The sequence below is a fragment of the Condylostylus longicornis genome, unplaced genomic scaffold (assembly GCF_029603195.1).
Source record: "Condylostylus longicornis isolate FDR11 unplaced genomic scaffold, ASM2960319v2 ptg000022l, whole genome shotgun sequence".
Taxonomy (NCBI): Eukaryota; Metazoa; Arthropoda; class Insecta; order Diptera; family Dolichopodidae; genus Condylostylus; species Condylostylus longicornis.
The window spans coordinates 5,153,120-5,178,703 of record NW_026577991.1 but is presented as its reverse complement, the minus strand read 5'-3'; the positions used below and the strand labels follow the sequence as shown (position 1 = coordinate 5,178,703).

Below are 25,584 nucleotides of genomic sequence, written 5' to 3'. Positions count from 1 at the left end.
TATCTTTTAAGACTTCATATACACACGTACACAAGCATTTTTAAAGTATGAAATCTTTGAATTTCAAATTTTTTTATAAAGAAAACTTAAAAGGTAAAATAAAGAAATTCTTATTTTGCCTCTTCCCAAAAAAAAAAACAAAATAAGAAAAAACCCACAATGATAAAAAAAATTTTTAAAAGCATGTCCTTTTTTTTATGATTTTTTAACGGTTTTTTTTTTATTTCAAGCATAAAAAAAACCAAAGCTACTTTGTAAAATATAATTGATCAAAATTTTGGAAAATTTTGTAAATTTGAAAACCTTTAAGCTTGTAGAATTGGTAAAGGTTGCACAGTATACTCTCATATATTTTACTCATACTACCCTCACATACTTATGCCCTCATATACTCATACCCTCATATACTCATACCCCTATATACTCATACCCCTATATAGTTTTTTTCATACAATAGGCAATTAAAAATTAATTCTCCATTAAGATAGTGTGTGAGAATAGTGGACTTAGATTTATTTAAGAGTATGCTTGATTACTTGATTGTTTAGAAAAACTTTTACAATTCTGTAAAAAAATCATTAAATTAGAATTTATAAGCTATTGAATAATAGGATTGACGACCACAATTATTCGATAATATAATTTTTGAAAGCTGAATCAATTGAATTGACGTATTACACCTGGAATTTGGTAGACCATATCATATAAGCAGAAAAAAATTTAAATAATATCAATAATTATTGTAAGATAAAATATGGAATAGCCAGATTTGAATAGCAGATCTATTTCATTATTAAAACTATGGTATTTTTTTTTAATTCAACAATATTTTAGGCCTGCGAATTTAAAATTGTAATAATACTGTATTTTTTTTCGTCCCTATAGGAGGAACATAGGGCTAATGCATAACATGATAGATAGTCATACCCCAGTTTCATTATGTCATTAGGTTTTAACTGGGTATGTGACTAGCCTCCCGTAGTTTTTTCTTTATATTAAATATTTAAGAATATTATTAAATATATAATTTCTTATATTAATATTTTATTAATAAATTGATATTAGTACCAGAATTACTGCATTTTCGAAGTCATGAATCGCTAACCAACAGAATTCAATTCCTAATATACCACAAAACGAAACACTCATCAAAATCAAATTTATTTTGGAACATATTTCAATAAAATGTGCGTATATAAATTTATGTACGTCAATTTTCTTGTGTACTGGTGATTGTATACTTTATATATAAAAATCTTAATAGAATAGAAAAACGTGCTTAATTAAAATTTATTTATTATTTGTATAATAAATTCAAAAACATCTATGGTTTCTTTACAATATACTTTTACTTTACACAGATGAAAAAAATTTACCTTTATATTTTCTCAGTATCTCTCTCTCTCTCAATTATTGTACTTTGATAACTCAACAGAATAATAAAAATTTTAACAACGACATCTCGTGCACAATTTACAAAAAAAAAAAAAAAAATAAAATTAGAAAAATCTTTTTTATCTAATACAATACAAAATCCTTTTTAACTTAATAATGATCATTTTCTTTATAACTCCTTTATATTTTCACATTTCTTTCTTTCTATTTGAATGTTATCTTACAGGGTTCAACAAAATTCATTCAAACAAACAAACAAACAAAAAAAATATAACGAAAGCAGCTTAATTCGCCAAAAGCTAAAACAACATTTTTATTGTTTTTTTTTTTTAATATTTTTGAATTTTGAATTTTGCTTTATTTTTATTTTCCTCTTTTCATGAAAATTTTTATAATGTTAACCAATGGTTTCTTATATAATAGCAAGAAGAAGAAGAGAAGAATAAAAAACATAAAGGTCTTGAAATGTACATTTGACCTTTTAGGTTCAATTTTGTATAAATATCCCATATCCCAAGCAACTTTAAACTAAACAAAATGAAAAAAAAAAAAACAGACACAATAATAATATTTTTGAGGTCCTTTTTTTATTCTTCAAATTCTTTTCTATTCAATTTTACTATCATCTTAAAATTTAAAGGAATAATAAAAGAATATTTCAATTTTTTTTTTTCGCTTTTTGGTTTTTTCCCTCTTTAATTCGTTCGCATCGTATTTCTTTTTTCTTAAAATACGAGCTAAACACAATATTATATTTGGAAAGGATAAAGTATATAATAATGAGAAAATATAAAAAAAAATGAACGAATGACAAAATGAACGAAAGAGAAAAATTCTTTATAAGAAGAGAAAAAAGGATTAAAAGGTTATTATTTTCAACTTACTTGAACTTTTTTTTTTTGTTTATTAACAAGAAAAAAAATTTAAAATAAAAGCGAAATTTAGGATTACCATCCTCAATTTTAATTTAGGATTTTAGATAGATCTCATTTTATTCCAATAATTTGAGCAAAAAACTTATAACCTTTAATAATTTTATGAACGAAAATTGAAAAAAATCAAGTAAAATTGATATCAATTGCTTATAACCAAATCGAATTACATACATTTAGGAGGAAATATTAAAAAAAATGGAAGAAATTTGAAAAAAATAATGAAACTGTGGTACCTGATAATGAGACGGCGGAAACTAATGAAATTAACTTTAAATTGATATGACACAATTTTCTCTCTTACCATATTACTTAATTATATAAAAGCTCATTAGATCTAATAATTTTAGAGAAACAATTAATTTTGTAAAATTTATGTGGCATAATTAAATTAAAGTGACATAATAATAAAACTAATTCAAATTTACTGTTTTGGAGAAAAACTTCATTAAAAATTTAGACTAATAGTTAAGACTGAGACAATTTCTTTCAGGTAGAAAAAATAAAATTTATACGATTTTTCGCTATTTAAAGATTCAATAGTTTTTCGTTCTTATTTCGCCTCAATAATTTGACAAAAGTTAACATTTTTTGAATTTTTTATTCCTAAACTTGGACTTGCATGTAAGGAGAAGAAATTAGATAAAAATTTTGTTCTAAAGCTACAATTTTCATAGAGTAAAATCAATTTATTTGTAATATTCCAAGTTCAGATCCCTGCAATTCCAAATTTTCAAATAAAAAACTAAGTCAACAACTAAAATTTAATTGAAAAAGTTTTATAAAAATATTTCATAAAAATGGTAAACCTAATCAACTCATCATAATTGTTTCAAATAAGAACAAAATGAAACTTCATTTACAGAAGGTAGAAATCGCTAAAAATTTTAAAATTGAAAATATGCTAAAAAAAAAAGTTGGTTGCCATTTCAAAAATTTTAAAAGATTTTACCTATTTTTCATTTTAATTTTTCTATACTTCTCTTTCTTACATAAGATCTTGAAATAAGCCATGTCTGAAATTGAAAACAAAAAAAAAAATGAAAAACCAAATTTACAAAAATATCACCATTGTCATGGATGAATGAATATAATAAAAGAACAAAAAAAAAAAAATCTTTTTATATTCTTTTTCATCTTGAGATAATCAGGGGAGTTACTTTTGTAGAAAAGCAATAAAAAGTTCTCCTGAGCAATAGAGGAGGACAAGAAAAGAAAAAAACAGAAAATAAAATAAATTTTTTTACTCCTTTAGCAAATATAATGTATGTAAAATGTACGTGGATGTGTGTAGGACATTATGTGTGTATACTATTGCGTAATATCTAATTTGTAAAGAAAAATCTAACAGAATTTTCCATTAAGTAAACTAATTACTTATATAGATAATTTTTTGTATATACGAATACTATAATTATACATATTTAAAGGATGTCCGAGACTGAATGGTACCCTCGAATTAGGGTAATAGAATGGATTTGTGCTAGCAAAAAAATTATAGGAAATATTTTCCATGTTCTGCCCAAATATCCTTTAGTTGGATTACATTGCTGCAATTTTAAAATTGTTGCTTTATAGCTAAGGAATTATATACAGGAACCGGTAGATTTCCTGTGAATTCCTTTAAAGTTCGTGAAACTCTTCTCTTACACTTATTATCGTTTTTTTAAGGCCAAAATCGAAATTTTCGTAAGAGTATTTTTTGAGTTATAAGGAAAAGTGTAAAAATTTAATGATTTTCTGAAAGGCCAATTTTAAAGCCGAAAATAGCCCGAAAATGAGAGCAAAAAATATGAAAACGACTTGCATTATATTTAATTGGATCAATTCTATTACCCTACTTTTGGAATACCATTAAGTCTCGGACAACTTATTAACAAAGCACAGGTATATATAATTTGAATAATAGTTAGGTATATTAAAAAATTGAAAAAGGATAATCATCCTTATAAATGTTTCATTGCATATTTAAATTTTTCTTTTTTTTCTTGTTTTTGCTTCTTCCTTCCTTATACATACATTGTAGAGGTAAGAAATATCTAAGTACTTGTCAATTATCCTTTTTTTTTCAAATAACTTTTCTATTGTGCGTATAATATAAACATTATTTTTGTCCGAATATACACACATATACAGCTTGAGATATTTTCTAAACATACTACTGTGTTCTGACATACACAATGATATTTTGCTTTTTTTTTTAAATTCAAAAGAGGTTCCTTTTTTACCATTTTTATTGTATTTTTTCTATTTAATTTTTATGAATATTATGATTATCATCAGTTATATAAAGGGTCCAATTTTTATAAGAATAATAATAGACCTGAAAGAAAAGAAGAAAATTTTAACATTTTAAAATTAAAATTTTGAAATATAAATGCGTTTTGGTCTTAGAAACAAGATTGTATTATTAAAAGGATATTCAAAAGAAATGAGTAGAGTTTTTATGTAATTAAATTGGTTTTCTTTTCTGACAAAAATACAAGACTAGAATGAAAGGTTTATTTACAAGGAAAAATAATAAAATTGTAGGCAAATTGATTTTAATATTAAAATTTTCGTAAAGTACCAAGAAAATTCATTGAGAAATATTTATTAATTTTAAGAATAAGTTAATCTACAACAAAATCAAGAAATTCTGGGAAAAAGCTATATTTTATTTAAAATTTAATGCAAAGTTATAGTTGGAATTTATGACGAAATTTAATATGATATTTATAGAATTCATTTCTTGGAAATAACCTAGATAAATTCAATAATTACAATTTCATATATTTCTCCTGAATGCTATTCTTAATATTCAACATTTGTTTATAATAAAAATGAAAAATATAAAATAAAAAGAATTTTAGAAAGATATTTTAGAATTTAGAATATAGGAAGACAATTTTCCATATATGGAAAATAAAAATGTAATTTATATAATAAAAAGGATTTCATTTATATTTTCTTTTGTTTTGAAAAACAATTAATGGTAATTAAAATTAAATGATAATTATGTAATACAATGGCAAACTAGACAATCCTTTCAATGAGAATTCATTATATCAACTTGTAAACCAAGTGTAGAATTTGAAAATCTCAACAAACGCTTAAGAATTTTAAATTTCACTACAAAATTTTCTTAAAAGAACTTCTTAACAGGTTAATTCCTTCAATAACTAAATATATTGTTTATATTAACAAAATCTATAAGAATATTATGGGTCTCATATACAATATTTTATAAAAATTCGTTTTCTAACTCTATTGAATTTAATAAGTCCGTAAAATTTCTTCATTTTTGTTGATAAAATAGCAAAGCCGTAAAAATAATGGCATTTCATGGTTTTGTCAAATATAATTTCTAATTATTTATGTTATATGTAACACCTTGTTTCACCTATATATGTTATAACACTCTGTATTCATATACCCTCTATAATATGTCCGATCGTTAACTAATTTATAAAGTTATTTAATTACCATATAGGTTTCAATGTATACCGATTATTACTAAAGGTTTTCAAAAGTATATTTAATTTTTATAATTTTGCTTTAATAAATGGAACAACTGTAATATAACAATTAAATGTATGAGCGACTTTACAGTAGATAGACTCTTACAATAACGTTATATACTCATGCAAATATAGTACACCATACTGTAAATGAGCAAAATTCATTTACTTTAATATCGGTATGCATAAAATCATTTGAGTATTTAAAATAATTTATATGGTATATATTACCATATATGGTATATATGGTATATATGGTATATTATATGGTATATATGGTTTATGGTATATATATTGTAATATATAAAGTACAAATTTGTACAAATTCCTACCTTTCCTGACATACATACATACAAATTTAATTGTATAAAAAAATAAACTTTCAACAAAAAAAAAAATTTCACAAAAGTTCATAAAACTATTTAAATAATTTTTAGTCTGATATAAAAAAATTGTCCTTTTTAAAACAAAATATACATATATACACCGTATATAAGTTTATACACTAAATTTTTGTTTGTTTTAATAAATGCACATGCTTTTACATAATGTATCCCCAAAACCATTAAAACAAACTACATATTATATGCTTACCACAAAACACACAGACACATGCATTATACTTACTTGTGTTTTAAAGTGTTTAAAAATATAAAAATTTAAATATTACTTAAATTACCTTTGTAGAATATTATATGTATAGGTAGCTGCTTAACAATAATATGTAAAACATGAAATTTGTATGGGTCGAAACACCAACTCGTCAAATCTATTGTCAATGCGTTCTTACTATATAATTCGTGTGTCATATTGCAGTTAGCCCAGTTCTTTCGAAAAAAAAATTGCTTTGGAGCGCAATTGTAGATAATACTGGTTAAGTGAATCATATGTGGTGCTGGTTATTCCAATTTTAAATCACATGAACAATGTCTCAATGTCTCACCAGCCTGCCGTGGATATCGCAGTAGTGGACGATGTGAATCCCGTTTTGAGTGAACGTTCTTGATGGGGTGAAAGAGGCGCATGTACTGGGTAAATTTTTCTTTCATCGGCATAAAGAATTATAGGGTCTCCATCACAAAGTTGCGTAATTTGTAAGAGAGTTCGACTGACTTCGATGATTTGCCTATTTCCTCTTTGTTCTAACGAGGGCTCCTTGCCAATTTTTTTATTCGATCGGGCATCATTTTTAGCCTTGTCCTTGAAGTCTTGTAAAAGGGCGATGTAACACCCCATTGCTGACTTAAAACGAAAGACCAAAATAATGAATAATTTCACTTACTCTATTAGACGTACGAACTTTTTTACTTCCGCGTTCTTTACTCAAAACCCCTTTATTATATCAGCTATATATTAAATTTTATAGGTTTCCTTACAATTGCTGCTATGATCATGACTAAGTGTTAACGTTGTGGGCCAAAAACAATCACTTGAAAAGGTGATCCTTAGTGTTTTAATAGGTCTAATTCAAATTTGAATTTTACTATACATTTGTCTAGTTATACTTATAGGATTCGACATATTAAAGTTTTCTGCTTAATAAAATTTCATGAAACCTTGCCTTCCTCTAACTTAAATACTATACTACAATGCAATAATCATACATGCATTCAGTTTACAACATCTACTTTCCTGTCTATATTTACAAACACACTTGCAAAAGTTTATTTTTTTATTTTGTTGAAAAAATAAATGGGGTTAACCAGCAATAACCGCCTCAACATCTAACTACATATTATTATAGTAATCTTGATTTAAAATAACATTATGTAAGTTGTGTCTTCCCCCATTAAAATATACACACATACATTCTTAAATCTCATGTATATTTTGCTTTTGTTTTTCATTTCTTCTTATTATCATAGAGTAGAATGAAAAAAACAAAAATCAGAAAAACAAAACTTTTGCCTCACTTTTAGGAATAAAATTGTAGTTGAGGTAGGATTTCTGGAATTTTTAGAAATGTTTAGAATGTTTAGAGTTTCAAATTTCTTTTTCTAATTTTTAATTTTTTTCTTTTTTATATTCTTTTAATCCTTGTGTAAATACAAAAAAAAGCAAGTAAAAATTTATAAAATACTTTTTGTTATCGTACAGAAAATGGGGAAAAATATATTTAAGCTTAGAAAAAAATCCGACTAGAATTGAAAATTTAAAAAATATGAAAACTAATTTTAAATTAGAATTAAAAGTTTCCATGTATTGTAGAAAATAAAGTTGAAAAAACTTTAAATAACTGGTGCTAATCTTCATGTGTACATGTATATGAAATAAAACCGTAACAATTCATAGTACATAAATTGTAGTATTTTCTAATGTAACAACTCGTTCGTAGACCATGAAATCAATGCGTACAATATAGGAAATCTTATTGCCAACATTGTCTTTAGAATCCGGAAAATATTTCTAATAAAATCAAAACTCAACATTGAGTTTGATCTCGGCTTGATTTGGCTAGATCTGGTCCAAAAATCTACTTTTGACTTTAGCTGAATAGTATTCAGGGCTTATCTTATGATATCCAAGACCTTGGGTTCGATCTCGGGAATTTTCTTCTCTCATTATATTGTTCCATTAGGTGAAGATTTGCCCATTATATTCATGTATTCGGATGAGAGTTTTCGCCGGAAATATATTAACCAAACCACCATCATATTCATGGAATAATCATAAATCAATCCGGTTGCTTGATTTACATCAAGTCTAAGAATGGCTGTGAACTGAGTGAGGACTGAAATAAACACGCCCCACTTATATAGAGATGCAAGATAGAGTAGCTCAAATTCAGCATAGAGAAAACAGATTTTCTCTTTTATAGAAATGAACCGAAATCTATCTGTGGACTTTAAAAATGCTACCATACGACTCTTCAGGTCAAACAGACGCCTCGCTTGCAGCAAAATTTTTGGGGGCAGGCGACTTGAAGTTATCAATCCTTTAAATTCCATATTTAAACTAGAATTTCAAAAATTTCATGCAAGGAATAGCAACAAAACTTTTTCTTTTGAATAAATTTGTAGACACAAAATAAGGCGAGAAAAAAAATAAGGAGAGAGAAAAAAAAAAAATTGCGGTTTTATTTATTTTTTGAGTTTCAAATTCCTTAAGAAATATAAAAAATATCCTAGAAGATTGAAAATACAAAAGAAAATAAAGGAAGAAAATTTTTTGTGGGATAATAAATGGTTTACCGAAATTTAACTCTTTAATTTTTCTTCTTCTTTGTAAAAACAAAAAAAAAAGTGTATGCCTAAATTCTTTGTTCCCGTATTTTATTTAATACTTTTCAAAGTTTTGTATTTCTTTTCACTCTTAGATTTATTGTTTTAATTATATAAATATTGAATAATTGTAGTCTTTTCCACTTAAATATATATCTCCAATGAAAAATTAAGGAAACCACTTTATGTTTCCTCTCATATACAATAAAAGTTTTTTACTCTCTTTAATGTCTGTAGCAAAAAAAAAATAGTATTTAAAAGTTTAAGGAATAGAAAAAGAAACTCATTAAATACTCATAAAATACTTTTATAAACAATTTGTGGAAGAGTTTTTCAATTTTAACACAGTTGTGAAGGCACCCAGAAATATTTGTGATAGTATAGGAAAACTAATTACTAATGCTCATTGGTGTGCTATCATTGAACTCAGGAGAATTAAAACTACGCATACCGCTCATCAAATACTAATCAAATAGTAGATTTAAAGAGATGGTGCTGTATTTTATTCTCTTTCTAATTTTAATTTAATAATAATACTCTTAATAAAACATTTGAGTTAAATTAAAATTAAATTTCATTCACACTAATACTAGCATCGCTCAAGGCTCAAAATTGCTCAATTTCATTCACACTGATACTGGCATTGATTTGCTCGAGGCTCAATAAACAATATATCAAATTTTTCATATAAATTATAAAAATACCAAAATTTTTTCATATTTTCATAAAAAAAAATTTTGAATTTAATATTGCAATTTAAAAAAATTATTGATTTATTTGTAAACACTTTATGGGAATCGTTTTATCTGTGAACCCAAATATTTTATATTGATATATTTTATTTTGGAAAAAAGCAAAAACAATTTCAATTTAAAATATTAAAATATAAAGGGTTCAATGAATTTCATTTGATCAATGAGTAACATATTTTTCAAAGCATACTCCGTTAAAATAACTCGGAAGAATTTAAGTTTGTTGAACTTATGTAGGTTCTGTGAACTCAGTTGCATAAGATGATAATGCTAAAATTTTTTATCTATATTATAACAGTAAAAAGCTCGTTAAATTTTAAACCATAAAAAATGCTTTAAGTGTAAGTGTAAACAGATGCCGGGTGTCCGGTCTGCCACCCAAAAAGTTGTCCCTTTTTAACAATAAAATGTTTTAGTTGTTTCTAGAACTTTTTAAGCTGCTTTTAAAAATCTTTATTCACGTTTATCACAGATCACAGATTAGATTAACGTGGTTAACAAAAAAAATATCTTAGGCCACGTAGGGCCGTTGTAATATCGCTGAATCTCCCTATACCTACCCTCACTTGAATTCGGCTGTGACCCAGAACGCAAATAAAATCAATTCCGAACAATTGCGTCTTATTTAAAATCTCGTTGAGAAATGGCTTGCAATGTTAGATCGTTCCAGAAATAGACGTCTCTGCCTCAAACTGCCTGTTGATGCCTGACTGTTTGTGAAAATGGAGATACACCTACATAATATAACATTCCAGACACCCATTTCAAAACCTCTTGTATTGCGACCACCTTCGTCTGCAAAACGCTTCATTGGTCTGAAAAATGAAAAAATAAATCCACACCAAGTTGTTTGGAGTCGTCTAGAAGTGGATAGTATTATCCAATTGATCCGTTGACAAGAAAATTATTAATATGAAAAAATGTTACACTATATGAAACATTTTTAAAATCTTGTGGCGTATATTGTGGAGGATTACTCTCGACCACTTTTTACATGAAAAATATTCGGTGTAAATAATTTAATATTTTTACTCAAAATTTTTTATTATTTTCTCATTTTTTTTAAATTTTTGTTATAAAAATTCAACCTTATGCAAAAGAAAATTTGTAATTCCTTAAAATTGTGTATAAGGATAATAAAATTTTATAGTTAAAAATATTTTATTCTCTTTAACAATATGTGACATTCATGAATTTTCACGCACAAGTCTCTTTATTTATACAATGGTTGAAATTTTTTCATTATGTTACAGATCTCTTAACAAATGAGTTTCGATATAGGCCCATATGTATAAATATAAGTGAATAAATAAATAAATGTTAACAATTTCCTGTTTGAGATAAAACAAAATTTCTCATTTCATCTCTTGCATATTATTTTGAATATTTTTTTTGCTTTGTTTATACGTTTTTGTTTCCATATTTTTTTTTTAAATTTGTTCCGTTCCCTCGTTTATTGTTATCCTTTTCTCTATAAAGAAAAGAAAAAAATAGCAAATCCTTCTTCCTTTTTTAGTCATTTATTTTTGTTGTCTTTAATAATATTTTGTTTTTTTTTCTTCCACATACAGCATATATGTGGGTTATCTAAATATACAAGAGAAAAAATATAATTTAGAAAACAAAATACCCTTTTTTTTTACATTTGTATAATCTATACTTTCGAGTATTTATATGCAAACGTATGACTAAGAGGAAATATTTAGAAATCATACACATAGATACATATTATAGTATTTTTAAAGTAGAAATTTCTATGAAATACGACGGTTTCTTAGATAATCTATTACAAACTTAAACTTTTAATAGTCATATGAGCAAATAGTGTTTTTTTGCGTTCTAAAAATAGAGAAACAGCATATTTTAAATTTCATATTTACTAACACAAATAATACTCAACTTGGCTCCTTCACTTCTGAATATTAAGTATAATTTCTAAATTTTAAAATAATATTACACATATGCGAGTAACAAACAAAATTTCACTATCTGCATTAGTTCTTCAGCAAATTTCGCCCTAAATTCGCATAATAAGATGATGTTGTCCTCGATTATGGAGTTGGTATAATTAATTACCTTTCCTCTATAAGAGCCCATTGAAAAAATTTCCTCTATTAGAGGAGTTATTGAGAGTAGTTCGTAAAAATGATGCTATTTCGTTAGAAAATCCTTTTACACAAGAGTAAAAACCCAGCATATTTATTTTAAATATTAAGGATTTAATATTTATTTTTTTACAATAAAAAACAATTTCTAAAATATTTATTAACGTAAAATTATTCTATCTTTATTTTCACATTACAATTTGAATTCAGACAATGAAAAGCAAATATGAAATTTGAATCATCATTCTTTAATTTCTAAGAATGTTATGATAAAAAATGAGTGTTATTTGTTTCGACTGTTTTTTAAGTAGCTAAAGTTAAAACATAATGGGCTTTATACAATAAAAAAATGAGAAATACAAATTTTATCTTTGATTAAATTTTACACAATAATATTTTTATAAGCACTCTACCATTCCACTCTGTTCAAAGTAAAATTGTATGAAAAGAAAAAAAAAAAAATAAATAAATAAATTTTTAAGGATATGTGAATATAATTGAAACAACAATAACGATATAAGTAAATGTTAAAGGAAACAAATTTTGAACGTTTTACATTTATATTCTCATTCATTTTTCCATTTTCCATGAAAATTTTTATTTATTTATTTATTTATTTATTATTTTTTTTACTGAAAATGTAATTTGTGCGTCTTATACTTTACGATTTTTATTGACATATAAAATAAATAGGGAATAGCTATTGCTTTCACGTTTTCTTATAATTTTATGTAAAGAGAAACACTTTCGCCTACAGTCAGGTGAATGTGAGAGAAGCTATAGTTTTAATTTAAAGTTAGAAATCCGATAATTATTGTATTTTGGTCTGTTTTATAGATTATATTGAAATGAGGGAAGCAAATTGCGGCAAGATGGTATTTCTCCTTCGCACTTCCGCCTATTGTACCTCTGTTCCAAAAAAGTGGGACATATCCTCAAATAAATGAAACCCCATCCGAAACAATTTCACACGCCGCCCGAAAGTTGCAGAATAGACTGCTCGTCGCAAAAAAATGTATATAGTGATTTCGTCACTGTCCTCACAAAGTCTACACAAGGCGGACACCGATTTTCCCAAATTATGCAGGTATTATTTTATAGGGCAGTATCCTATAAAGAAATTCGCCATGCCACGTTCCTGGTTTGTGTCCGTCGCCAGTAATCATCTCAAATAAACTTACCACAGCGTGATATCAAAGAATTACCTTCGGGATGACGGCATCTCTTTGTGTGCCGCCTTTTCAAGATATAATTTCTTCCTATTGTACGGTTGGTTTGCGACGCGGCGAATACCAACTTTAATCTAAAAATATTTCTCAATAACAAAACAAGTAGTATTCTTTTGTGAGAGTAAATACTCTTTTAAATTTGGAATTTCCTATCGGGTAATAACCCCCTTCTGTGAGTAATTACGTACTTTGTAGTTAAATAGTAGATTTAAATAGTAGGTTTTTAAAAAGTGATACTTTCGCGTGTTAAAGATTTAACGATTACTTTATTTACACCATAACTTATTGTTATTAAAATTTTTTTGAGAAACAACCATAAAAAAGATTCTCCATTTCTTACTTTCAGGTTACACTGGATAGTTTTACAGTTGGTCGATTTACATCATATATACAAGATGGATGTCCTGATGGTTCATTATCTATATCGGAAGCAACTCGTAGTCCAATTGGTGGTATGTGGTGCGGTTCATCATGGGGTCCTGTATTATTTTATAGTGAAACCAGAGCATTAATTTTTACAGTAAAACTAAATAGGTATATAATTTTTCGGTTTTAATTTTAAATAAGGACATTTTTGGTTATTATTTCCCAATGATTTTTATTTTTTTTAAATTCTAAATCTGACCACTTCTCTAAAGGAAATTTTCAAAAACTATTTCCATTTCTTATTAAAGAATAATTTTTAACAAATTCACTTTAATACTTAATAAAACAAATAAAATTTTTATGTAATAAGAAAATTTTCAGAATTTAAAAATGACTTTAAAAAGTTACAATTGCATATATATAACCTACATACATACATATATATAATATTATAAAAATTCAGATTTTAAGGAAATAAAAAGATTTTTATCCCAAAAAAAATTTTTCACATAAAAATTAAATAACTAAAAAAAAATAACAACAAACATCCAAACAAAAACCCAGTGATCCCCTCTTTTATTTTAAAATGATCTCAACATTCAATTGTTCACAATTTAATTGCATATATACTCGTAAGACCCTCCTGAAAAGTAATAACATTAAAGACCACAATAAAATAAAATATTTTTGTTTTTTTTTGTTATTTTAAATCTCATCCTGCCACAAAGTTTAAAACGAAAAGTTTACAATGTATAAACCCTATATTATACAAAAACAAGAAAAAAAATTTAAAAATGAGGCGGTCGCCATCCCATCCCATTCCAGAAGATGAAAGATTATAAAACCAAAAAAAAAATATCAAAACTTTTTGTAAAGGATCTCCAAATAATACATGATAGTATAGAGATACGGTAGACTAAAAATAAATGAACATCCTCCATTACTACTGATTTTTATTTTTATAACAAAATTATCCCATTCTATTCAATTTAAAATCTATTTAAACATAAAACACGTGTACTAACATATATACTTAATACAGTCATGTACATATATGTAGGGACCCATTATGTGTAATTTGTGTAATTTGTGTGTTTATATACATTGTAGTAATGCATTCCTTTGTAAACTATATTTATAACCTTTAAGTTAAAATTTAACTTTTATCACATTGTTTTTAAAATTTATTTTAATTCGGAAGAATGTACGATAGTGGCATATATATTTTCCGAACTATTGTGCCGTACCCGAAGAATGGCACATAATACTATGGAAAAATTTTTTTTCAATATAATAAATTTCACTAAAAATCCTATATGTCGGCCGTACTTTCACTCATTACGCGGAACATATTATTTGTCAAGAAATGGGTCAACAAAGGCTTCGGCGCGCCGAATCTTTCTGATTTTCAATCCGACTCACGCTTCTGTTACTTTTACAAATAATTCATTTTTTTTTCTCTCCTCAGTTCATTCCCGGTGGGAACATAGAATTTCAACAAATCCTCTGAATCGCACTCTGTTTTGGGTAAAGTACATTATTTCGGAACAGCATTTTCCATTTAAATCGGCCTTGTTAAGTGTGGTTCGTCGTCACGTATTACGGGGTACCACCATCCCATTTTCCTGTGTTTTCCAATATAATACGTGCTTACTTACCGTATTATTCGACCACTGTACCATGTGCCACAGTTATCTCCATATTCTTTCTTTTAAAGCCGCATTTTTAGGCTTCGAAGTTTATTGTTTTTTAATTGTTCTGGGCCAGAATATTCAGCAAATGTATTATTGTTAAGCGTCGATTAATATACTCCTGTGACTTATTAATATACACTGTGTTTGCCAGCCATGTTTCACAGCTGCACATAATCTACATTGAAAATCTACTTTCATTTCATATAGTTGGTGGAAAATTAAGTATAAAAGAATTATAAGATTAAAAATAATAAACTTACACTCTAATTAGAGAATTTAATTCTCATTGTGCCAACCAGACTTCCTCGATAATTACAATTGAAAATAATTAGCTTTCTAAAATTACACAGAATACAAATTTCTCTAAAAATATTATAAATGATCTTTGGTAATATTATAACAATTTCTATATTTATATATAGTTAAAATTGTTCGTATATATATAAAATATTCACAGTAAATCCCATTGGATCCCCATTAGAGTTGATAAAAAAAGTCTTAATATTTTCATTGATTGTTCTGTTTTTTTCTCCTCTTTTTTTTTTTTAATGCTAACTTTTATTATTTGTACGATTCAATAAGCATTAAAATTTATATCCCAATATAGACATATAACATGTATGTATAAATATATTATATTTAATAAAAAAAAATGTATATGTGTGTAAAAGTACTCATATCCCTTTTAAAATTATTCTCCATTTTATTTTATTTTTTTTTCCAACCGCATTGTATTGAACTAGGGAAGTATTGTGATCGTATTAAATTTACCATATTGACTTTTTGATTGAAATGTATTTCAAAATAGTAGGGAAATTCAACACAGCTATTTTTAACGAAATGCCTGTCGGTTTATTTATTTATGAGTCGATTTGTCCCATAAATTCGGCCATCCTATTTATATACGAAAATATATATTTGACTTTATTTTTTGGTATATAAGTCAGATCCAAACCATTGAAGTTATACTGAGGCCGATTTGAAATTTTCAATTATTTTTAAGAAAAATAATTGAGAGTATTGCTTGGTATTTAATATAATTCCTCTACCTTACAATAACGTATATAAAGCGACTCTGTAAGTTTTAACAATTGCAAATGAAAATTTGGTCTGGTCCGATTTTACATTTTCGATAAGATGTATGTCCATAATGAAAGGAATTTCTTAACATTTAATATGTTACAGATAGAGGTACTAACATTCTGGGATGGAAAAATTTTTAACTATAGGTCACCAGGTAAACGACAGATCATTAATTAAATTAACATAATTATATATTATTGTTTCCGCATTCTATTGTTGAATGTATTAGAGGTCAAGAAAGTTGAGTCAACTTACTGTGAAGGTTGTTGATGAGTTGTTTGACGGTCTTGCTTGTGAAGTTATTGTTTTTGTGAGTTTTTGAATGAACCAGTATCCGGGTAGAGAAGATAATAGTGGTTTGTTGATCTTGCCGGAGTTTTGTTGAGGAACAGTCAGTTGTAAGTCAAACTCAAGAAAGTTTCATATTTGGATTCTGTTTCTTAAAACAAAACCAGGCTTTTAATAGAACCACATGACTCCAAGAAGTGAATGTTAATTAATTTTCTGCAAATTTTAAATTTATAAAGAAATTTAGGAAAATTATTTGGAATAGATTACTTGGAATTTAAGGATATAATCAAGAAAATATACAATGCGGTCAGTTATATGCTGGTCACATCAATTTTCTTTTATTTTTTTTTTTATTAAATTCCATTTTAAACCTGGAAGACAGTGAAAAAAAAAGAATTAAAAAAAATATTTTCATCCACAACTAAAATTTTTATTTTGTTTTTACCTTATAATTACCTCCGTTCCATTTGTTTTCCTTCTCCTTTCTCTTGTTTTTGTTATCCTTTATTTTAATATACTTTTTCATTTATTTTTTTGTTCTTTCCATTTTTGCTGTTTTTTTCTGTCTTCCTTGATTTTTCCCTTCCTATATAATTCTCTTAGAATAAAAAATAACAAATTTTCTTTTTCTTATTATGTTTGTTTTTTTTTTCATTATTATTTTTTTTATTAAAAAAAAATGTCCTACTTTTTCAAAAAAAAAAAAAAAGGAAAAATTACATTTTTTTTTTTTTGCTTTCTCATCTTTGTTTTTATAATGTTTTATATTTTTATCTTTTACAGATTGGCAAGAGATCAAAGTGGCTACAATTTTGACTTCCGTATTCGATATAAAGTCCTTGCAAAAGATAGTTCAGTTACCCGTTATGGTGGAGTTAAAATTGAAGGTAAAAATTCAGAAAAGAAAAAAAAATTATTTACAAGGATTTCAAAAACACAAAACATAATAAAAAAAATATTTTGTTAAGAAGTGAGAGGTTTTTTTTTTTAATTTTTTTTTTATTTTGTTTTTCTTTGCAAGCAATAAAATTGTTTGTTTTCAAAATATAGAACAGAATTTGAATTGAAATTCAATGTTGAATTGAAGTATAGTAATTATGAAGTGGGGATAAATGATGAAAATCATGTAAATGATGGCAGATTGAGTTTCAATATAGTTGTACTTGTAATATACAAAACATTTGCTTTCATTATATAGTTAAATTGTTTTTATGTATTTGTTAAATAACATGGTTGTTATATGGTTTTGTAACAGTGTATGAAAATAAATCTATACTATATTTCTTATTGTAAATAATAAAAATTTTTGCAGTAATTACAATTGCCCACTTTAAAAATTTCATCATTAAATGAAAACTATGCACATTATGCCACAGTCGATTTCGTATATCCTTAAACAGAAGGAGAAAGAATTAAGAATATTTAGCGAAAATATTTTTAAATTAGCGAAATATTAGCGAAAAATTGGCGAAATATTAGCGAAAATTTAGCGAAATATTAGTGAAAAGAACGCAGTGATTAAATGCTTATAAGAAACAGAATAAGGGATCATGTATAAAGTAACGTACATCAGAATTGAATGTATTAGGGTATCAGAACAGTAAATTAAATTAATAAAAAAAAAATCAAATCGAAATTAGCTTATTATTAGCGTGTTAGCTATCTAACCCTAACATCAGTAATTACGGTAATACTGGCTTATAAGATCTATTTTTTTAAATTGCCTACTACACAATTTAGCTTATAAAATTCTAGTTCTTTCATTATTGCAAGTACCATGTTCAGCTTACAACTAATAATTGTTGAATTACCAATTGTGATTAAGTATTTTTGCAATTCTAATGTCATCGTCCATCGTCCATATTAAATCGAGTTGGCAGATATAATTATAAATTTCATATTCCATTTTGATAACAATTTACACAAATTGCAGTTTGAAAAATCTTCATATTTTTAACATTAAATAAATTTTTAAGTCAATACTTTACAAAATTATAAAATACTTAAATTTCAATTTTATATACAGGCTTTATGAATTCTCTATTATAATTTAAATGGTCTTCAGTATATATTTATATGTATACATTATGTATGTTATGATTTGATTTTATTTTAAATAAACGATAATATTTACACTTTATCTATTATACAAAGATATTATTTAAATATTAAAAGGATATAAAGTATATTGACATTAAGAAATTGAATTTTTCATTCTTCTTTTTTCTTTTTCTTATTTTTTCCATTGTAAAATTTGCTATTGTGTTTGTGTTATACATTGTGTATAGAGGTACGAATTTCTATTATAATTTTTTTATAAAAACAAAATTCATATGTAAATAAAGTTAAAAAGAAAAATCAAAATTTTTATTTTCCATTCTGAGATTTAATATAAAATAAATCCATTTATCAAATTTATTTATGTTATAATATGGAGGCTTTAAATAAAAAAAAAAGTTTTTTCAAATATAGAAATTAGAATTTCAATAACTTTCAATTAAAATTTACAAAGAGTAATATAATTGAAAATGTAAAATATTTAAATAAATATGATTTTCTCTTTATAAAAATGCGGTATAATTCAAATCAGCGACTGAATTTGAGCATAAGATCGAGAAAAATAATTTTAATAACTTTTAAAGACCTGCTAAAATAACAGATAACTAGGCCATCTCTTATATAAAAGACGAATTCATAATTTTATATTTGACCTTCAATTGATCTTCAAAGCTTTAACAGTATAGTAAATGTGTTGATGTATTTTAAATTTTGTGTTCTAAGGTTCTTTTACATTGTTTTAAAGGAGCTCAGTTCCGAAAATGCCAAAACAAACTTTTATGCACTGTCATCGACTTCGCCGTCAACAAACATTATAACAGATTTTCATATGCAAGATTTTTTAAGGGTCTTTTCCTTTTCGACACATATAGTCATTCTCCTAACATTCATTCTCGAACACTATAAAATTAGTAGAACTTGTAGATTGTAGATTTCAAGGGAACCGAGTGTGGCAGGAGTAATCCCCGAGCCTGAGTAGAACTTAGTTATGCTATATTATAAAAGAATTTAGGCAAAACTATAAAGTATTAAAGTTATTAATTTAAAAAAATTGATTTGGTTTAAATTATGCTCTAAAAATTCATTTTAAATATTTTTTTTACAAAAATTTACTTTGACTCTTGTACAATGCCAAAAATATTATAATCCAGAGATGACAGGCCCATGAATACAATCATATACGTATATTAATAGTCTTTATAGATTGTATGTAATAAATTTAAAAAAAAAACAAAAAAAAGAAAAATTTTCAATAAAAAATGTTTTCCTTTTTCCTGTAATAAATCTTGAATTAACCCCGATCAACGTATACTCTACACTATTTTAAAAAAACAACAAAAACAACCACATATTTCTTTCAGTTTTTGCATTTTTAAATCGATATCCTTTAATAGTTATGTATATGTATATGTATAAAAAATATAAAAATATTTATCATTGCATTTTTTTTTCTCCACAGATGTGGCGCCTTGGTTTAATCTTTATGCAAGTAATTCTAGTAATATACTTGTAAGTTCTGGCGGTATCAGTAATAATAATAATAATATTGGATCTGGTTATGGTATATATGCTGGTTATGAAATTGGTAATGGTAATTTAGATATCGGTATTGGTGGTGGTGGTGGTGGTATTGGTGGTAGTGGAAGTCGTTCCGGTCAACAACATCAATTTTATAATACAACACATAATATAATGTCTGGACCAATTGGTGTTAATACCGGACAATATCCACCAGATAGTAATATATTTTCTGCTTATATGAATGAAAAAGGTAAAGAACTTCATAAAGCTGTTGATAGAGCTGATCCATCAAATCGAGAATATCGTAATTATACAGAACCGATTTATTATCTAGGTAAATTATATATATATTTTTTTTTGTTTTTTTGTTAATTTTAATGTTGATTTTTTTCATAAAATATATAAATAAAATGATCTAAATAGGTTTATATAGGAAGCATCCTTAATAAAAATATGAGTTCATTGTTATCATTACATTCTTATTTTATTAAATGTTTAAAATGATTTTTTTTTAAGTGTAATAATTTTGATTTATTGTAGTGTTTTTTTTTTACTATTAAAGTGAAAAAATAGGATGTACAGTCGAATTAAATTATTCTATTAAAAATTAAATTCATAAAATAGAGGGTTAACAATTAAAAATTTGGTGAGAAAATTTGGATTTTCGCAACACCATTAAAGGCTAAATCTTCGATATCCAAAGACACATATTTGTATAAACCAAAAAATAAAAGTCCGATTTCCTCAAAAATTCGAAAATGTCGCTTAACTACTTTGTATTTTAACTTCTTCTAATAAGAAACAAACAATAAACGTGGTGAAAGTGAATAACAAATAGTAAATCATAGCATTTCTACCTAAATACATGAAATATAGGTAATAATTCGATTACCAGTAAGTTCATTCTGCTACGAAAACTGCCTAAGATCATTTTTTAAGTTTTTCAGTTTATTGAAAATTCGGATTCTCCATAATGTTATCTACGCTCTGTCAAAATTTAGTTAGTGTATCTCATTTAATTCTGAAATTATAGAAAAAAGTATAAAAAATTTGAAAAGAAATTTAAAATATTAAAAGTAATTTTTAATCAAATTTTCTAAGCCAAATTGGAAATATTTTTGAAAATTGATTTAATTTTAAGTTATTTGTATAGTTCTAACAGTATCTTACCAAAATTTAACAATCTAGCTCATTTAAATGCGAATTTATGGAAAAAACTATAAAAAGTATCATGAATTCGTTTAAGAGCTTAAATTTAAACTTAAAATTTAATTTATTCAAAGCTTAATTTTTTAGTTTAAAAAGTTTTACGTTTAAAATTACATATAGGCCATTTTCATATAAACTCATGTATTTTCAATGTTACAGTATTGAAAATTCACGTTGAATAGGAAAATTCTCTTATTTTCCAAAAAAATTTATTGAGACTCCACTGTATATACTGACAATGTACCTACAATATAATAAACATCATTTCATCAGAACAATTTTCTTTCATATTTCATCACAATTTATCAATGTCTAAATATTGTAATTTAAAATAAAAAAAAAATAAATAAGAAAAATAGAATAAAAAAAAAAGAAATAATTCACAATTTTCTATAATTTTTCATATCCTTAGAAATTTATTTACTTTTTTTTTATTTTTGTTGTGAACTTCCTATTTTTATATCACATTTTTTTTTTTTTAGACGTATTCACATTTAGAAGAGAAAAGAATAATAAACGAAACTAGAATACATTCATTCATATTTTAGATAAATGATTGCAATAATAATGATAAAAATTTTTATTATTTTTTATTTTATATTTTTTTTTTGCACAGGTGACCTAATTCAGGGTACATATTGCTCTAGAATCTATAGTAACTGTGATAGAAAAATATGTCGTTTACAATCACCTAATTATCCTGGAATTTATCCAAGAAATTTAACATGCTACTATGCAATTAGACAAGTAAGTTTTAATAAAAAATATTAATAAATAATATTTTATAAAAAATTTTTATTATAATTTAAAAATTTCATTTGTTTTAATTAAACAATAAAAATTATTATAAATAGGTAGTCATTGAGAATACAATTAAATGGATTATAGAAGAAATATAGGTTAGATTATCCTAAAAGTATGCAATTCGGAATTAGTATTGTAAATCAAATAATTTTAGTATTAAGTTAGTATTGTTATAATATTGTAACTAACCTTTCTTTATTATAAAAATGTATTTTGCATAAATATATATTCATACACTAAATTTTAAAACAAGGGATGAAACGACTATTCACACAAATCCTATTATAGATTGTAGACGGTTCATTTCCGAAAAGAAATATGAGTAAGGGAACATCTTCGTTTTCGGCCATCTTATTCAATTATACCTTACTGTAGCCTCTCATATCCCCACTTATACTCTACTGGTATTAAGTAAAAATCCAGATATAATCCTTAAAGAATTTGCTGTAAGTTTCTAAATATTGGGTAAGTACCGCGTAAACCACTAGAATAATAAGGGAATGATCACACTAAATGTGTGATTATTCAATAAATATCAGTTTTCTCATTGCTTCGGCAGAATATACATAAATTGGAGTCAAATGTACTTAGTTTGCTTGCAGTTGATATTTCAATTAAAAATGTCTAATAGAGAAGCTCGCAATATAGCACGAATCAGATTTCAATCCATCCCCAGCAATTCTAATTAGAGCTTTCTCGGTTTATTAAATTTATTTTTTTTTTAGATTCTGAATATCGAACCCTTATTTTTTGTTCACTTTATGATTAAAATGTTATGGCTTTATGATTTTTCTTGTGTCTCATAGTTGTGATCTCGAATATACACAATTTTATTAGAATATATCGATTTTTAGCGCCATATCTTTAAGTTTACACTAATTACACTATGTTTATGAATTCGTTATTAAATTTTAAATCCATTTTATGGAATTTATTAATCTATACAAAATAATAAATTAAAAAGAATTCATCTAATTTCACCTATAGCTAGCTAGCCTTAGGTGATAGCAATGTTCTTCAAAAAAACAACAAATACATCAAAAAATTTATCCTTATTTCTTGAAAATTAATAAAGAAGAAAAATTTTTCTTTTTCGAATTTTTCATTTTCTTTTTAAACTTATTAATTTTCAAAAGTGTTTTAATGTTTTTCAAGATATTAAAATAAAAAAAAAAACTAAAATTAAATTTGAAATTGCATTATAATTTTCCTTTTCCCTAATTATTCTATGCTCAGTCAACATTATAGCAATTTATTTTTTAATCATTGAATTTTCTTTTTTCTTATTGTTTTTTTTTTTGTTTTTAATTAAAATAATTTTATTTTTGTATTTTAATAAACCTTCTGTCGCACTTATTTAGTTTATCTTTTGAAAAAATATATGGAGAGCAGGGGATCAGCAGTTGGAAAAAGTTATGTGTATATAAAATGTCGATTTATTAGTGCAAATGTTTCTCCTTAAATAATTATTTTTTTTTTCTTTCATTTTATTTTACCATTATTTTAACATTTATTCTTTAATTTTCTTTTCTTATAAATTATTTTCTTATTACAAAAATAATTTTAAAAAAATTTTACAAAAATTAAAAACAAATAAAATATTGGATATAAGAATTTAAAATAATTAGAAAAAAAAAACAGCAGATTTCCTTAAAAAAAATTATAAGATTCGAATGTAGTTATTAGTAAGGCAAAAAGAAACATTGAGAATCGAGACATATTGAAAATATTCAAGACGAGTTTATTGTTTTCCATGGTAATTTCTTCAAGTATGTCATAATTTTTGTTCTATTGCTAATAGTCAAACCAGTAAATGACCTCAAAATTATTTCCTAAGGTATATTCATAAAATAATTTCTTTTCTTAACATAAATACAGTTAATTTAAATATTACGGTATACAAAATTGTTACCATTTTGATAAGTTATACAATCACCTTTAGAACAAGACTCCGATGGTAATTTTATGTCGTATGGTTAGATAGTTATAAGAATTTATTTATATGAAACAAGAAATCTGGTACCTGTTTTTCTTAACAGGCTGTACCTCGAAAACGAGTATGTCTACGGTCATTAAATTAAATCCGGTTTTATTATTATAATTTTTCTAGCCAAATTCCATTTTATCCTTTAGTATTTATTTTAACAATAATATTAATTAAAAAATAAAATATTTTTAAAAGCAAGGCTTTAATTTTCTTGTCTTACTTTCTGAGAAATTACACCTGTAGGCTTATTTTCCTCATTTCCTTCTCTTTTCTTATGTTTTATGTTCCAACTATTTCAATTTAAATAATATAAGTGCTAAAGAATTTCAATATACTTTAGTGTTATAAAATTCGAAATTAGAATTTTATTTATTTAAGAAAGCCTTACGAATGTAAAATTTAAAAATTTTTAATAATTCAAACAAAAAATTAAAACTAAAGGAAAAAATTCTCTTCTAAATTTAAAATCTTCCAAAACAAAAATTTTTAATCCAATGTTATTTATGTAAGTACATATATAATAATAAATCCTTTGTAAGTATTAAAAAAAGAAAAAAAAAAAACAAAACAATTTCATGAGAATTTATGAATTTTTAATAAAAGGACCAAACTGAAAAAGAAAATTTATTTTTCTTTATTTTTTCATTTTTTTTTTTCAAAAACTTTTTAAAACATTCTCTTCTTACTTTTTGTTTATTTATAAGTTCCATTTGTGTTCATTTGTTTTTTTTGGTAAACTTTAATAATTTTCCAAAAGTGAGTAATTTACTAAACACACCAAGTAATTATTTTTTCAAGGATATTTAAGGATATTCATTGCGTTCCCTCTAGTTTTGTGTTTTTTTCTCACTTTATCCAAATCGTTTGAACACTATTTAAAATTTATGACCTTTTCATGGATTCGTTTTAGTCCCTTCATTTTTTCATTTTCTCTTAGCAAAATTTATAATTATGTATTTTTTTTTTTTTTTTGGAAAGCATAATTTATTTTCCTTTAAATAATACTTATATGTATGTACACATGTATCGGTATAATTTGTGAATAAATTTATGAAGTGTTTTAAAAAATTGGCACTTTCAATGACACGGAAAATATTTTTTATAAGAAAAAAGGAAAATATTAACTATTTAAAGAAAAAATATGCAAAAGCCAATCGAAATTTGGCTAATATGTTTTTTTAAATTTTTTAAATAATATTTTATTAATGAGCTCTTGGTAAGAGAAAGGCTGTGAAGTAAAATTGCTTCTAAAAAAATACTTGAATTTATTGAAAACAAGGTGCCGGCTGTCGGTGGACTATACTAGATGACATGTCCGTACTTAGTTAGGGGGCACAATATACATGCAACAAATAATTTTAAAATTTCATGAACTTTACCATATTATAAAATATTGAAATACTTATGCATCATTTAAATATTTAGTTTAAAATTATT

The 25,584-nt window shown here is 25.1% G+C and overlaps 1 protein-coding gene across 2 annotated transcripts in view; it reads left to right on the top strand.

Moving 5' to 3' along the window:
- LOC129606743 (uncharacterized) overlaps window positions 1–25,584 on the top strand; it is a 66,107-nt gene that overhangs the window by 14,067 nt on the left and 26,456 nt on the right. For both annotated transcript variants that reach the window (XM_055517256.1, XM_055517255.1), the window contains exons 4-7: window positions 13,481–13,668; window positions 17,352–17,455; window positions 20,086–20,481; window positions 21,973–22,103. In XM_055517256.1, coding sequence (XP_055373231.1) covers window positions 13,481–13,668; window positions 17,352–17,455; window positions 20,086–20,481; window positions 21,973–22,103 — 819 coding nt within the window. The remainder of the gene's footprint in view (window positions 1–13,480; window positions 13,669–17,351; window positions 17,456–20,085; window positions 20,482–21,972; window positions 22,104–25,584) is intronic.